This window comes from Siniperca chuatsi, linkage group LG15 (genome assembly GCF_020085105.1).
Source record: "Siniperca chuatsi isolate FFG_IHB_CAS linkage group LG15, ASM2008510v1, whole genome shotgun sequence".
NCBI lineage: Eukaryota > Metazoa > Chordata > Actinopteri > Centrarchiformes > Sinipercidae > Siniperca > Siniperca chuatsi.
In genome coordinates this window covers 14,743,034-14,760,672 of record NC_058056.1, presented here as the reverse complement: position 1 = coordinate 14,760,672, position 17,639 = coordinate 14,743,034, and the positions used below count along the sequence as shown (strand labels likewise).

Genomic DNA, 17,639 nt, shown 5'->3' with positions numbered 1-17,639 from the left:
GTCATAGGACTGGAGCTGTAGTCCAATGCTCTACACAGGGGACTCACTTTTCATCCTCTCAACGTTGTCTGCCTGCTCTCTCCTCTGCACACACACTTGTGAATATTTACCACATCACACAAGTTCAATTGTGGCCAAAATGCTGGGACTGCAATAACGAGGGTGAATGTGAGTATGTATGACACAAAATGTATAGCAGGTTTAAGAGACACCGTCTGTATGCATGTGTATGTGCAAGCTTGATCGTCTATGTATATGTGAGCTTGCATGCACAAAACCTCAAACTTAGCTGAATCACAAACTGCCAACTGCGCAGAAGTGTCAGCACTATTCCTTGCTTTTACTTAACAGCACATTGCATCTTGGGAGTTGTGGTTTATCTGAACCGACCTGTCTGTGTCGCTGCCTGTGGCCTGCACCAGTGGGACTGGTGTACCTCACTGAACTGAACCTCATTTATCTCTGTGGCAGAGCCTTTCCTCTCCAGCACTGGTCCTCCTGGACCCCTGAACTGCTGACACCGCCCCCCCCGAGCTCCAGCATGCGGCAAAAATTGTGAGATGTGTTTCATCTGCATATTGATCAGCCTGGCCAAAAGAAGTAGGACCTCAGCACTTCACTGAATACATAATGTAAATAAGTACCAGTTATTCTGCTTAAACTCTCCCACAATCCTTTAAGGAAAACATTTACCCTAAAGTAGGTGATTTTCCAGGTAATTAGCTAAATGTGATTGTGCAACAAAAGTCAATAGGAACTTTTATCTGAAGAATAAAGAAGAATAAACTAGAAAACCCTTATCCTAAACATGCTGACATTATGTTCAAAACTGCATATCTCAGCCAAATGAAGGTTGTCAGGGCGAAGCAGTGCTGAAAGTCAATGAGCTCACCCAAAAAGAATATGACCCTGTTTTGCTCCTGTCACCCAATAAAAGCAGGCTGCTCTTAGTGTGTGGGCAGGCTTTAGTGCCAGCCAGTTGCAGTGCAGATGGCTGGGCGCTGTCTGATGGATCGCTTACATTCGGCGAGGACTGGACCAATGGCGTCGTGGATTGATTGGCCCAAAGGGGCCGTCGGGGAAAGCACTTCCTGTGTGTGTTAATGGACACTCCTGCAGAGGCACTGTAGTGGCTTGTGGCAGGGTGATGGCTGTTACTCCCTCTCTCTCTCCCTCTCTTTCACCCCGCCCTCCTCCTCCTCATTTGCTTTCACTCTCCCAGTTAATCAGAGGAGAGTCAAGTGAGACGAGCCAGGCTTCCCAAGCAGACCGACTTTCTAGCAGCTCTCTAACCTTACACCCAAACTTTACAATACACTACTGTAGCTATGTGGAGAATTTTCGAAAAATTGAGACAGTATTCAGTTATTTTTTATATTAAGTCCAATTAAATGCTATTATAAGTGCAGTGCAGGTCAGCTGAACTTTTACTTAATATTTATTTGGGTTTAATGGAGCAGTTCTTTCAAGAAGATTTCACAAGAAATCAACAGCTGCTTATAAATTTGACACAACTACTTAAGTCTTAGTCTCAAAACTTTGTCTCTATTTTTCCTGCAGCCTGCTTGGCACCAAATTACATAGTACTCTCCAGGAAACTTCCAAAGAACTTATAAAGGAAATGATAGACCCATTATTGGTTATTCTTCTATCATTCAACCTGACAACTGTGCTCATCTCAAGGTGAAATTAAAACTCATAGTTAATGTACAGCACACAGTTATGTAAGGAACTGAAAATGCCCCCCGTCCCTGGCTATGGCGGATGTGTGCAAATAGGTTTGTACCCAAGTCTGCCCAGCTGCTCCAGTTCAGGCACTGGGGGTCCGTAAGTTTCAACTTGAAGGGGCTTGTAGTGGTACAGAACTTCCTCCATCTTGGGAACAGGCTGGAGAGACACCGTTTGCCGCTGAAAAAAACCCACAAAAAAAACACAGAGACAACATTGAACACAGGACAATAATCTTCATTGTCTCAGTTTAGTATGCAGTGCAACACTGGAAACCTTGGCTATGGCACAATCAGGATGAGACAAACGGAAAAAACTATTTGGAAAAGGCTTAATGTCAATCAAACTGCAGCATTAACAACCACCAGTTCTTGACCAACTTGTTTAGAAATAGGAGTTTTTTTCTGACATTTTCATTTTCCCCAGGCACTGCTGCTTTGGTGGAGAAACCTAACTGGGACAATGACTGAGCTTGTTTTTAGTGGTCAACACACTGTTGGCAACTGAACAACTATTTCTGATGGAAATCTGATCAAGAAGAAACAAACATAATGTCATACAAGAGAACTGTGGTGGGATTGATGAGGAAATGTATTTCCTGATAACAGAAAGCAAGTAATGGATAGCCATCAAAAATGAACGAAACCACCAAAAGACAAATCAACTGATAATGTATAAATGTAGAAGAGAAAGTAAACGATTAACTGAACTTACATGTGATAGGCTAGTATAAGAGTGTACGAAAGTGCTTTATTTGTGGGTTTAGCTGTGATTATTTGCTATTTGCATCGTCTTTCCACGGATTCACCTAAAACAATGTCGATCCAACCTGGGTGAATCTGAACGTCACTGTAATTAGACAAAACCTCAGGATTGTTCCACTTACGAATGTTAGACTGCTGGGTCTCCTACAGTCTAAGACCTGCAGTGTACATTGCACTGTAACACTGTAAACTGTTTTATAAAAACCCCTTTTGATCCATAATTACTAAAAGTTGAGATTTCAGTCGGGCCACTCCAATTCCTAATGCTCTTGACCATGGTGGTCGAGTGAGAAACATGATACTTCTTAAGGACACTGTAGAATTGTTCGATTTGGGGCTCTGCCATCAAAGGGAAATTTCTACACAGTGTTAGACCACTATGTTTTCTCCAGCATTAAAGTAATGAGACTCAGAAGATGAGCCAGAGTCATGAAACAAACCTGGAATTAAAATGATGATGTCTAAACAAACACTGACTATTTTAGAGAGTAGCAAAGGAACTCAGAGACAAAGGAAAGATAGAAAGATAAGAGAGAAAGCAAAGAAAGGAGTAGTGGGGGAGTATAAACAACAGAACACAGAGGGGGGCTGATGAAAACCAAACTAAACGAGTAACATGTGCCCTGCGGCCTCAGACTGCCCGCCCTCACACATGCTTTGGCCGATGCAAGCGCACCCATGGGGAAATAAAGCAACCAAAGCTGAGCTGGAAGTTACAAAAGCACCAAGTGATGCACACTGAGACAGCAATGGATGCAGAGTTTCTTTGCCAAACACAACATGGTGGTAATTGTCCGAACCAGGCCAGCATGTAGGATAGGTAGACAGACAAAACAATAACCACACACACATAGAAAACTTATACTATACTCTTATCCTGTTATATATCATCAATATGTAATGTTTAATGCATTCCAGGATTTATTTTGTGATTGACTTTTTTCTACATTTTTCTTCAACGTGCATCAACAACCTCTACTTTAGTATGTGATTTCCCTCAGTTCCCATTAGGGTAGGGCAATATATGACAATATATACCGACTATATAGATTTGTCTATTGTCAGAGATTTTGTCACACCGTTTATACAAAATTACCTACCATTTAATATCTCTGGTTGAATTAGCCCATTGTAGGCAATGTTGCAAATCAATGAGCAGGACTACTTTATGGCAGTATTGGATTTGTATTTTAGCATTTTAAATGTACCAACATATATTGATATGTCAGGTATTTAATTCACGTTATTAGCTAGCTAAAACAAAGACATTCCTGTTTGTGTTTTTTTATCCATAAACAGTTCCCAAGTTTTTCAGAAAATTTACTTTACGATATACTGTATATCGCAATATAAAATTACATATCCTGTGATACAGGATTTTAGCCATATCACCCAATCCTATTTCCCAGAATGACTTTCAACTACCTTAGAAGAACGAGTATGAACCTGTTGCATTCAGCAGTGGTTTATACATACAGGTGGGGGGAGCAGCAGGGATAGTGACAGTGGCAGTATATTAACAGCAAGAGTGGGTTTTTCCAGTGAAGAAATATTTTGAGTTGAACGCGTACTCAAAACAACATGTCTTTTGGCAGCATTACCTTATGTTTGTGAAACTACTGTTCCATGATTAATTTATTTATTTTTACATTATAAATCAAATCACATCAGTCACATCACACTCTTGCTCCTTGACAGTTAGGGATACCAAAACTTGACATTTATCCATGTTTGGTCACTTACTGTATCCAAAATAATAAGACAACAAAAAACAAAATACAACACCCAATCAAATAATGGACCCAAGAACAGATGGTATTTTAGCCCACTGCCCATGTCTGCATGCCAGTTTTTAAATACTACTGAAATGCTTTAGATTGAGATTGTTGGATTTTTCCTTTAAAACACAGAACACTACACACACGCTTCTCTATGGTTTTCATTCAACCTTTAACCCCAAAGTGCCAGTGATCCCCTGTCCTGTCCCATCCATTCATCCAACACAGTGGAGCACCACAGGCTAATGAAACCCAGACCAACCAACCCAAACCCAGTCACTCTCCCTCACTTTCACACTCCTTCACTCTCTCCATCTATCTTCTTTCAGACTTTCAGCACTGTTTAACTCCCCTACTGCGCCAATCAAAGAGACCCACTGAGACAAAGGGGTGGAGGGAGAAGCAGAAATGTCTACAGTGGTGGAGTGGTAGAGAAAGAGAGCGGCAAATTGCATAGAGCTAAAGGGCAGTAAATCAGATTTTTAAGCGACAGATAGAACAGAGCCAACCCCCAGTCTAGAGAAATTTCTGTTGCATTCCTTTGCGAGGGCACCTTGAAAACTGGCAGAGACACATCATCATGAACAAACACAGCATCAGACATGCGTACACAAGAACAGGCTTTGTTCTTCTGAATATATTTACAAAAATGTGTCTTGATACAAGACAAGCTGTCTGACTGTTCATCTAATGCAGAGCTGTGCCCTCTCAGACCTGCTCTGTCCTCCACTCCACCTAATAATACTCCTGAAACTTTCAATCATGGACTCATCACGTCCTATTAAAAGCTTGTGTGAATTACTGCATATGAATGTTGTTTTCCAAATGCTCCGGTGAAAGAAAGTAACAGAAGGGGAGAGAGAGGTGACCCCCAGCCAGGTCCAGCAGAGCAGAAACGACTAAGGGACTAGGGGCAATTGGAACAACACCACTGAAAGAGCCAACACAAACATCTGCTTTTAACATCACGGAGGCCCATCGTACTACCTACACAACATTATGTGTGCCCTCATGACGCTTGTGTATAACTGGTATTAAAGACTCGTATAATATCCCCATGACACTAAAATGAAACTGTGGGGGCCATCAATCTTAATAAAACCGCAGGGGAGGATGGTTTGAGGAAATCACCATTGCGCCAGAGGGAGTAGTCCTCCTTCTCCTGGTCTTGTGATCCTACATCTACCTCAGGTCCAGATAGAGTTATAGTGAGCTAGTAATACCAGCTTCAATTCTTAGAAGTGGAACCATTTTAAAAGGTCAAGTAAAGCCATCACTGGTGCCTGTCCTTGCGTTGGTGTAGGGGACAGGTGTGCTGGCTTGGAAAACTGTTAAGCACTCTACACCTCTGGGGGGGTTGAATTCGGCTCGTGATGTGCCGTCACGTTTCTCTTGTTTAATTCTGCTGTCCATCTCAACAGTACCATCTGGGAAAGCAACAGGGTTAACCCATCTGACAGAGTGATATGGCAGACATTCGTGTGACTTTTACGGGACAGAGGTCTCATAAAAGTCACATTACTTTTAAAGTTTGAGAGCTCTGCCCCCGAGGCAGCGCCCCGACTGTGCCAAAGTCTACATTAAAAACAAGAGATGGATGGGGTCTCTGTCAGAGGTGCTCCTAGATTTTGAAATAATGTACTTGACAAGCCTAATTTTTACAATAATTTCTTATAACTCACTTTTATAGATGTTTTTATGCAACATTGTTTATTTTATTACCTGCCAATGATCCCCAATGCTTTGAAGCATTACTTCTACACCTCTTACTTCTAAAGCACTTTGTATGTGAAGCACTTTGTAACTTTGTTTTTAAAAGTGCTGTATAAATAAAGTGTATAATCATTATTATTATTATTACTACTACTTCTATGCTTTTGCCATTTGTACTTTTAAATTTTATTAAAGATAGTGCAACTCAGTCAAGGAGGAGGTCTTATCCAATGTTCACAATGCCAATCTTGATCAAAAGCTCACTGGTCCACAGCTCAAAGCATGGGTCACCACTAAGAATGCCACCAGAAACATGCGCTACACACACACACACACACACACACACACACACACACACACACACACACACTGCACAATCATCAGCACTCTCCAGACCCCCATGTCTCCTGACTTTGCAGCTCAGCAGGACATATCAAGGTCGCACAGTAACTAACCTCTCCATCAGCACCTCCCCACCAGATCCACAGACACACAAACAAAACCACATACACTCGCTTGGTTCCCAAGGGTTTGGGGAGCCACAGCTAGCTCCAGAGGCAGTGAGGCCCTTGTCACTAATGCACAAAGTGATAATGAGAACAATAAAAAGGGAAACAGTGGTCAGCATTGTATATGGGATAAAATGAATAAGCCTAGTAAGGGGCTAGCCTAGTGCCATCCCATCCTCACCCCTCACTTCCACCTTCTGCCCTGGCACTGCCAATGCTTCTGTATGGATAAAGAGCTTTGGGCTGCCCACTGGCCCATTGAGCAGCAAGTAGCAAGTGTAAAAGCTGCAGCCCACACAGTGCCTCCCCTCGCCTTGCAAGTTTAAATATAACTGCCTAACCAGTGGCAGCTGCCCCAGCGCAAAGCCCCTAAAGCTGACAACTCCTTTTTCTGCTGGGCTGGGCTAGGCCGGCCTACCCGTGGGTAAGGGTTGCTGAGGCCAACCTAAACAGGGCCAAGCCAGGGGCAGGGGTAGAGGTGTGAATGCCCACATGTGCCGGTGCCAATCAGGGCTAATGGATCTCTTTACCCCCTGAGCTGACCTCCTCTTCCCAAGACCCTGCAGCTATCAACCTACATGCCAGAAACCCAATAAAAAGGAAAAGACCAGAGGGCAAGGGGCTGTCTCCAGTGTTCACAGACATCTTCAACACCTCACTGGAGACATGCCATGTGCCAGCCTGCTTCAAATCCTCCATGATCATCCCTGTCCCCAAAAAAACAAGGACCATAGTACTTAATGACTACAGACCCATCGCCCTGACCTTTGTGGTAATGAAGTCTTTTGAGCACCTTGTGTTGTCCCAGCACAAGGCCATCACAGACCCACTCCTGGACCTCCTGCAGTTCACCTACAGAGCCAAGAGGTCTGTAGACGATGTAGTAAACATGGCCCTCAACTTAATCCACCAGCACCTGGACTCCTCAGGAACCTACGCCAGGATCCTGTTTGTGGATTTCAGCTCTGCCTTCAACAGCATCATCCCGGCTCTGCTACAGGACAAGCTCTCCCAGCTGAGTGTGCCTGACTCCACCTGCAGGTGGATCACAGACTTTCTGTCCGACAGGAGGCAGAACGTGAGGCTGGGGAAACATGTCTCTGACTCCCAGACTATCAGCACCGGTTCCCCCAACAGCTGCGTTCTTTCCCCTCTGCTCTTCTCCCTCTACACCAACAGCTGCAGTCACCAGTCCATCAAGCTCCTCAAGTTTGCAGACGACACCACCCTCATTGGGCTCATCTCTGATGGGGATGAGTCTGCCTACAGGTAGGAGATTGACCACCTGGTGAGCTGGTGCAGCCAGAACAACCTGGAGCTCAATGCTCTAAAGACAGTGGAGATGGTTGTGGATTTCAGAAAGAGCCCAGTCCCACCAACCCCCGTCATCCTGTGTGACTCCCCTGTCAACACTGTGGAGTCCTTCTACTTCCTGGGCACCATCATCACTCAGGACCTCAAGTGGGAGCTGAACATCAGCTCCCTCACCAAGAAAGTCCAGCAGAGGATGTTCTTCCTGCAGCAACTGAAGAAATTCATCCTGCCAAAGACAATGATGGGGCACTTCGACACGGCCATCACTGAGTCCATCCTCACCTCCTCCATCACCACCATCTGGTACGCTGCTGCCACTGCCAAGGACAAGGACAGACTGCAGCGTATCATTCACTCTGCCGAGAAGGTGATTGGCTGCAATCTACCTTCCCTCCAGGACCTGTACGCCTCCAGGACCCTGAAGCGAGTAGGAAAGATTGTGGCTGACTCGTCCCACCCTGGACACAAACTGTTTCAGACACTCCCCTCTGGCAAGAGACTGCAGTCCATCTGGACCAAAACCTCACGCCACAAAAACAGTTTCTTTCCATCTGCAGCTGGCCTCATGAACAAGGCCCAGGACCCCCACTGACACTGACTCATTATTCATCCCACCGTTATAGTACAGTAATACTGTAAGCTTTTGCACATTCACATGTAAATATGTTGCACATTGCACACACTGTAATTTAAATAACATATCGTCATGTTGTACATATTCTTTATTATTTTCTTTATTACTTTATTATTCTTTATTAATATTTTTGTTTTAATATTCTTTAATATCTTAATGTCACTTTCATATTTATGATTCTTGACCTGCAGCACTTGCTTTATGTTTCTTTATACTTCTTTATATATTTCTACTATGTTTATTGTCAGGCACCAAAAAAATTCCTCGTATGTATAAACCTACTTGGCAATAAAGCTGATTCTGAATGCTTTATACGTCAAAATGTATAAACAATAGCACATTTATATAAACGGCAACACAAAAATCTGTGTCTGTTACTATGTGACTATGTGAATAAGGGAAATTAAAATAACACTGAAGATAGTGAAAGTGTGAGTGGGGGTTGGGGGAGTACGTAGCGACAACCTTCCAGGTAAAACAGGTTAGGCCAGTCTGCCAGAGTAAAGTAAAACAGAGCTTTGCCTGAGCTGACGAGTACGTCTACCGAGCAGAGGTCACTGTAGAGGACAACTTAACCAAGTAAATCAAGCCTGAGCAAACAAGCTCACAGCATGTGTATGTGTATGTGTGTGTGTGTGTGTGTGTGTGTGTGTACTTGTGTTTTCTATGGTAGTCAAATTCCACTGGCTAAGTGTAGAATGGAATAAAGCCAGAGAGAACCCAGGGTTATTTCAGCCAGCTACACATCTATGTTTAGGGATAAACTTTCCACCCACATTTGTGTGTGTGAGTAGCACTTTGTTTATGTGTGTGCCTCCTGCTTTCATTAGGTGCCCATGCCGACCTCATCAGGTATGACAGCTGCTCTGCCGCCTGTGAGAAGTGGGTTGGGCCCCAGCAGTTCTGAAACCTTGGACCTTTCATTTAAGATGGCGCTGAAAGCTACTCCAAGGTGGAGAGATTCCCCATCGGTCAACCGCTTTCAGGAATGGGACACTGTAGCAGCTGAGGACAGTCCCCAACATCACACATACACTCTTTGACTAGAAAACACAATAACTTTACACAAATGAACAAAGCCAACATGCTTAAATACTATCAAAAACTAATAAGATACAATTACTCAAGAAATGCTTAAACCAAATGTAATTTATATGCTAATAACCCTCAACTCATGTCCATATTTTGCTCTGAGCAGGTGCTCAGCACTGGGGCTGGTCTTATGTGTCAGACAACAACAAGCAACCTGTTTAAACAGTGAATAGTTGCCTCCCTCCCACACAGAGAGTCTCTTTTGATATCAGCGGACATCTATTTTAAAGACACTTTATTCTTCAAAGCATGTTTACTCAGACTGGGTAAGGGGAGTGTGTGTGTGTGTGTGTGTGTGTGTGTGTATGTGTGTGTATGCCCCTGCACACAGGTATGTGTGTCTTGGTTCAATAGAATGCCTACAAAGTGAGGGATTAGTGAGTGATTTCAGACCATTCCTGAGGCAAGACCAGGCCCATCCCACCTCACATCACACCTGGACCGAGACTACTTTCCCTCAGGATCGGTTAACTTTCTCAAGCATCCATTCGTTAACACGCAACAAGAATAGTCAGGATAAGGGTCCCCTTCACCAACTCCTGGAAAATCACCCAGGCAAAGAGTAGTGCCAGAATAGCAGAGATGTCCCCATGCATGTTCCCAGTAAACAACATGACACAACTAGATGCAACATTAGATCACTCACTTTAAATAAAGACTGGAGTCACTGGGAAGCTGAGGAAGAATTGGCATCCTCACATTCCATGGATCTGACGGCTAAAATACAGGCAGATATGACATTCCACCAGTGACGGCTCACCTTGGCCTGGGGTGAAGCAGCTGGCTGAAATGCTGGTGGGGCAGGTGGTGGTGGGAGTGGGTGGGGGTTGGGAGCTGTTAGGGGCACCATGAATTTCTGCTTCTGTGACTGGTGAACTTGCACATCACCAAAAACATCCAGATGAAAAACAAGGGGTCATGAACCAGCCCCCTGTCCATTCATCACTGTTGCAATCTTTCCGTTTCTCCTTTGTGTATGTGCTTATTGATACTGGGGCTTCTACTAACAGTTATTTTAATTGTCCATGTTTCGATTTTTTTCAATAAATCTATGATTTCTTTAGTGAAAACTGTCCATCCCAATTTCCCAAAGCGGCACTGTCAAATTGCTTATTTTGTCTGACCAACAGTCAAAAACCCAAAGATAATCTGTTTACAACAATTAAAAAAAAAAAAAAAAACAGAGAAAAGGACCAGAACCTCACATTTGAGAAGCTGGAACCAGTGAATGTTTGGTATGTTTGCTTGATAAATGACTTAAATGACTGATTATCAAAATGTCTATTAATTTTCTGTCGAATGACTAATCAATTAGTGACATTTCAGCACTAATTGATATTCCTGTCACAGAAGAGAAGAGTACAAATCAGCATTAATATGAATAAAGGCGTATCATGGAAATGTGGCCCAGCTTTAAAAATGTGTTTTTACATTTGCCTCCACTAAGTTTGGCTGAAGAAAAACTGAAACCCTGCTTGGAACAAGGGACCACAAACTAGCAGATAAATGAATTCCAGCAATCTGCAGGAATCCACCGCTCTGTGCTGAAACCCAACCAAGTCAAACAGAAGTCATTCTTATGGACTCTGAGGTGAAGGGAAATCCAAACCCACACGTTCCCCTGACTCAAGTCTCTCAGTCCAACACAGCAGATGCATGGTGAGAGCTCTGCTCCACCAACAGGAGCTCAGGGACGGGAGGATGAAGAGAAATGGGAAGAAAGAAGCGAGGAAAAACAGACACATAAGAAGCCAAAAGCAACATAATCAGGCTGTTTCTCTCTCCATCAGCAAGTTTAACTTCATGCTGTATATCAAGGGGGTGAGAGTCAGAGTACCACATCCTCCATTTGGATCAATTCAATGCTTTTCCACTGGTGGTGGATGAGCCAGTTGTCTCTTTGGGATTAATGAGTACATTAATGTTTTTGTAAAGTGTCTGATTATCACTGCATCAGATAATTTAACCAAGACCTTTAAAAAAGCAATGCCAGTGGAAAACACATTAAAATGGGCAGGATAGGCAAATACCCGAGTATGTCAAAACCTAGCTCTACTTTGAGTCTAGGTGAGTACTAAGCAGATCTCTCTCCCACGCACCACTGAACTGTGGGAAGACAACCATGCCTCATGAGGGTTGCTGCGAAGGGGGTGGGGGTGATGACACAGCCTATCTCATCACAGTAAAATGAAAATAAACTACTGAAAATCTGAACGACAGCCAAATGGAAGGTCTCTCCAGACACGGTGAGCACAAAAAGCTCAGAGCTCAAACTCAACGGCCAAAGCCCTGAGCCCACATGCTCTCTCTGTGGGTCCCACCGTTCGCCCAGAGGAATGTTATGACATGACTGAAGAGGAGAGGGCCTGTTCCCACACTGAAGAAGCACCAGACACGGAAGAACATCCTCCCTTTGATGGTCTGGACTGTTATCACCACTCTATTGTCAACAAGCAATCCACATGAAGTTTAAAGTAGCACTGAACTAAAATCACACCAAGATCTTAACTGTTCAGACCCACCAGTGGCTAGAGGTATAAAACCATGTGACCTTAACCTGCATGGCCTCATTGTAAATATAGTAGCCATTTGTTATTTATGGTACGTATTGCTTCTTCAAGCTCTCCTGTTCCACTGTGCACACCCTGCTTTCACCCGAAGCAGGAAAGCCCAGTCTGACAAATGCATGCTACGGTCGTGTTCAGACCGACATTACCCCTGCGTGAAAAAATGTAACCCCCTCATTCATTTGAATGAGGCCACTCTGTTGATGTAGAGGGGGTGCCAATGCAGAGGGATCGGGCAAAATAATAGGGTCATCTTGCAAAAAAGTCGATCCTGGCACAACTTTTGCACAACGTGAAACATGAAAAATAAAATTACTGCTGCCATGATAACTTTCTAGAGTTGTAAAATCCTTCCTCATAATATTATAAACCACTGTGCAGTGTTTTGGCATACGATAAGCCTTCAAACTTGTGGATATTTTACTCCAACTGGACTTCCTCGATGGTATTTCATTGTCTCACCAGTAGCTGAAACTTCACGCCCCCACCAATGCTGGCACCGCACACCGCAACTCAAACCGTAAATGTTGCCCAGTGGCACAACCTTGGGAAGTTGAGAAAGGCTGAACTTCATTCAAATGTCTTCTGATGCACAGGATCAACAACCTGGCGACAACCAATCACTTGTCTACATGCAAGTACATAAAGTACTTAAAACAATATGGAGGAAAAGTTGATTGTCACAGTCAACGACTTCCCAGTTCTCTATGATACATTTTTAACAAGCTACTGGGACTTGGGGAAAATGATGCATGGAAGCATATCGCTCGGGAAATGAACTACTTGATGTGTGCTAGTATATTGGCAAAGGGAGAAAATAACTGTCCAATGGAAGCTGAGTATGTAAATTACCGGCTTGATGCTAAACACACCCACAAACTTCAGGCTCGTGAGAGGGAAGAGAGCCTGTCATTTTGAATTTGTATGTATGAACTGGGGTTAAAGAGCTAATAAGTGTTGCACTTACCATATGGATTCCAGTTGAAAATAGATTGGTAGGTTTGACTGCCTGTTTCTGCTGCTCTATCTGGGTCTCTAGCTGGGCAGCACGGACCTTGTGTTGGGCAAGCAAGATGGTGGCAGGAAGTTGAGACTGCTCCTGGAGAAACAAATGGGATTTTATGAGAATGTAAATGTTAGGTGTGTGTGATACATGCAACAAAGTGCTTCATCAGGAACTTTTCTGCTTAGCAAAAACAGCTGACACTTTGTATCTGTTGTATGTTGAGAAGAGATGAGAACACAAGCAGTCACACCCCCCCCAGACATCTCTGTCTAACTGGATAACCATCAGCATAGGGTGCTTTCAGGCTAGCTGCCACATTATTGATGCAAGCCATATTAACAAAACTGTGGCACTGCAGGGGACGCAGCTTCAAGTGCACTGCGCCGCCTTCACCTCCATTAAACGCAAGGTCGGACGTTTCAATTTCTCCAGTGGATTATTGCCAAGCACAGAGGTCTAAGAACACAAGCTTGGACACGCTTGCACTGAAGAGGTAGGACATTTTTGATGGGGTGGACGGCAATGGTAGGACAGACTAGAGGTGTCTTAGCATTTAACAATAAACCAAAAGCGATTTAATGGCTTCCGACACTAATAAGTCCTGGTTTGACTGCAAAAATTCACCACTTTCACTTATGCAAGTTACTTGTTACTTACTACTTGAATAATACTTATTTTGAATAAGCACTTGTATGAATTAACTTGCTTTATTATGATGACATTACATGATTAACATGCTTCTCATTTCACAAAGATCTTGAGAAAAAAGTTCATAAATTCAAGAAACAAATGTACCTGCAGACAAATAATGTAAATTCAGTGTTTACATTAGATAAGAACAATAATCAAGAAGTGTGTTACAAGTTCCCAGTGATGTATTTTATGAATTAGTTAGCCACTGCTTCAGCAAACACCAACAAGGAATCTAAATATATGTGTTGGTGTGTGTGTGTGTGTGTGTGTGTGTGTGTGTGTGTGTATGTGTGTATATGTGTGAGAACAATGAGCTTTCTTGCCACAGGGATGTACAGATGTCAGAGCTCAGGACAGTTCCCTTAGGGGGGGTGGGAGCTGATCTCATTTGCCTACAGTCAACAGGCCCTGTGCCTTAAACAAACAAACACACAGCTTAGCCTGCTATCTGCAATGGTCCTTCAGCAGCTCGCAGGAACAATCACTTCCAAAGCCTGCAGCTCAACACAATGGTCAAGAAGCTTTGGAATCACAGAATGACAACAATGCAGCCCGCAGCACAATGACTGGTAATAAGCTCTTAATGATCTCACAGCCATGAACCCTCAGGCTGAGGGTGTGTGTGTGTTTATGCGCGTGTGTGTCAGACATGGAACATCTATCATAATGTGACTGCTTTTTGCTTTACAAGACTGTGGACATATGTACATGCAACATGTGTGTATCTCACCAGTTCATCCAGTAGAGCCTGCTTGTTCTTCCTCTTGGCCTGTAGCTGCCTCTGCTCCTCCTGCAGCACATCCAACCTCCGCTGCTCATTGCCCTGCTGCTCCAGCAACAGCAGCTCCTCCAGCTCCTCCTGCTCTCGCGTCTGAGGAGCACAGGAAAGGGATGCTGTAAAAACTCATGTCACATCTTAACACTAAAACATCCACAGTACCTACAAAACTATAAATTACATATTTCGTAGTTTAAATAGTTTTTTTTACCTGTACATTTCATCACCATCATCATCATCAAATATAAATCTATGCATGCTGTATATAGACGCATATACTGTACATATCCACCTACTTCATGTTTATAATGCAACTTATTACATTAATAATTCAATATTTATTCCAGCACTCTTCGCACTCGGCACTATTAAATTCTTGTTTACAATTTACAGAAACAGTCTGACTTGTATATAGACATTGTATGTTATTGGTCATTGTTGCTTTTTATAGATATTTATATGCGCATCTATTTTTTCACCTACTTGTATGTACATAGTAGTTCTGTTTATTTTTAACCTATTTTATTCAGCTTTGTTGTCCTTGTTTTTAGCTGTATGTCTATTTCTGTGTAAGTACATTGAGAGTAACAAAAAACCGGAGTCAGTTACTTGTATGTGTACCCATACTTGGTCATAAAGCTGATTCTGATTTTGATTCTGATCTTTGACCAAAAGGCTGCAGCCCCACCAGCCCTAGTGATGCCATATTGTACTTGACCCACTCAGAGGAGGGGAGCAAGAAAAAGAAAAGTTTCCTGCTATGTTTATCTTGGCACCAAATTATCATTATAAATGAAGGCATTATGCATGTGTGGGAAGATACACTCCATACATACAAGTTTAGCCTTATTCTTCTGGATGATATCTCTGTTCTCCCTCTGGTACTGCTCCATCCTCAGCTTGGTGTTCTCCATATCAATGTTGTTTGTCAGGTTATACACTACAGGTAGGAGACACAAATCAGCATTAATGGGCTAGTATACTCAATCAGAAGTGCTTGTCAGATAGGCGAATAGCTTCGGAAACCTCCTACCCCACACCTTTCCGATGTTGGATTAGGTGGGGCTTTGTCTGAACATTTCTGCAAGTTTCTGAAACAGATTATCCTTTACACAACTATTTCTGTCAATTTTCATGCGAGCAACACTATGAATGACTTCCAAGAGAGACTGTCTGAAAATGTGTGCAGTTATCCCCATTTCTTAATAATATCGTGCGCCTGACAGTGTATACCCGGCCCTTAAAAACAGAGGAGCTAGTCAACTTAGAGTGTACACATAATATCACTGGTGCAAATTCTAAGCACCAAACTATGACCTAGACCACAAGAGATGTTTTGCCTTCTGTTAAGGGCTAAAAGCCATCAGTATTATAGGAACTGGATACTTGACATTCACATGACAGTGTCTCTCTTCCTGGCCCCGCCCTCCTTATCCTGCTCGGCCCATAGACTTTACATTTATTGGGATGATGTCACACACGTTTAAAAATATATAATACAAAGAGGAATAAATGGCGAGGTGTCCTGTCAACAGTTTTACAGACATCTCCAATGGTGGTCTATGGGGAAAATGTTTTTTTTTTTTTTGTTGCAGCAGCACGGTTGGCCACTGGGACAAAGTAGCAGTGAGGCTCACTGGCCTGCACCATATCCAGCTCGCTTAATACACCCATGATAAAGGTGCATGATGGGTCGCCAGTCAAGACGTGTTAGCATTGGCAGAGCTACTCACTTATCCATGCACCTGGCTGGCACTAATGCCTGTAAAACATCCCCCTGCGCAACTAGAGTCAAAGAGAAATCATTACAATAGTAAGCAACCCTTTTGCCCTCCGTTTCAGCATGAGGTTTCCAAGTCAGTGCTTCTACCTATGTCCTCCACTTGCTCCAGGTAGTCGTTATATTCTCTCAGGCTGGAGAAATCAACATCTCTCTTGTTGTATCTGCAGAGGAAGAACAGAACTGATGATACAAATAGTAAAACCTGATGAAAGCAAATACACACTGACATTAATAGCCCCCATTAAATCAACCATTTTGTAATACCATGTCTGCATACTGCCTAATAGACACACATTAGATGACAATTAAGGGGCTATTAAAGAATAGATGAGAGGGAGAGAGAGAAGGCAGGGAGGGGCTGAGAAGTAAAAACCTGGCAGGGAAAGAGCTTTCCCGTTTGAGCCCCCCCCCCAGGAGACTCATTGTCTACAAAACAAACAGTGTAATGAGAAAGACAAAGGTGGCTTAAGAAGAGGGAGGAGGCATGAGATGACACATAAACACGCAGAGCCACACCCCTCACCCTCCCGGTCCCCCTCACTCACATCTTCAGCACCTTCTTGCGAATCTCCACCTCCTTATCTACAGTGGGGTCTTCGAAGAGCTGCACGCGGAAGTTGCTCTTCCTCAGGGGTGTGTCGCACTGCACGCAGTTACCTGAGCCGCGCACAAACAGCATCTCCACACAATTCTCGCATCTGTGGGGGAGAGGAGACAACAAAACAGAAAATACAATCAAGCTGAGCTGGATGTTTCCAGAGGTGACCCTCCAGGCCTGAGAGTCAGCTGTGAGCATGTGTGGGCATATGTGGCTGCTGAAATCCAATTTTCGTCACAGTAAAACAAATTTGCGTTTTTTCTTTGTCTGTAACTTATCATCAGGCGCAGGGGGTGATAATGGGGCATTTGAATATTTCCTCTAAGTGCTCAAAGATGGCTGAAATTATGATCGGAATGTCGATTAGGCTGCCTCCAAGTCTCAGACAAGAGGAAATTAGTCTGACACCCCATCAGTGGAGTGTCTGTTTGCACTGGAAAAAACATTTGCTTTATTGTTATTTCAACAGACCTCAGTCACTCTGCCACGTTGCATAATATGATAAAATCCAGCTCAGTAATTCATAGTGTAGTCTATCATTATAAGAATGGACTAAGTCTTATGTAATTTGGGAAAACCAAAGAAATTCAGATGGACAATTGCAGTGCTTTGTGTATTCCTTACTTCGTTGGTAAATTTAAGTATTTTAAGATGAATTCTCATTTGTGCTTAAGGCTTTCAT

At 43.2% G+C, this 17,639-nt stretch overlaps 1 protein-coding gene across 2 annotated transcripts in view; it reads right to left on the bottom strand.

The window, feature by feature from the left end:
• Nucleotides 1-17,639, bottom strand: part of mnat1 (MNAT1 component of CDK activating kinase) — a 33,672-nt gene that overhangs the window by 9,995 nt on the left and 6,038 nt on the right. Inside the window, exons 2-7 of one of the 2 annotated variants that reach the window (XM_044165978.1) lie at nucleotides 16,905-17,057; nucleotides 16,447-16,520; nucleotides 15,413-15,516; nucleotides 14,529-14,669; nucleotides 13,067-13,198; nucleotides 1,787-1,908 (exon numbers count right to left, since the gene is read on the bottom strand). In XM_044165978.1, the coding sequence (XP_044021913.1) occupies nucleotides 1,787-1,908; nucleotides 13,067-13,198; nucleotides 14,529-14,669; nucleotides 15,413-15,516; nucleotides 16,447-16,520; nucleotides 16,905-17,057 (726 nt within the window). The remainder of the gene's footprint in view (nucleotides 1-1,786; nucleotides 1,909-13,066; nucleotides 13,199-14,528; nucleotides 14,670-15,412; nucleotides 15,517-16,446; nucleotides 16,521-16,904; nucleotides 17,058-17,639) is intronic. The other variant, XM_044165979.1, reaches the window with a different exon arrangement.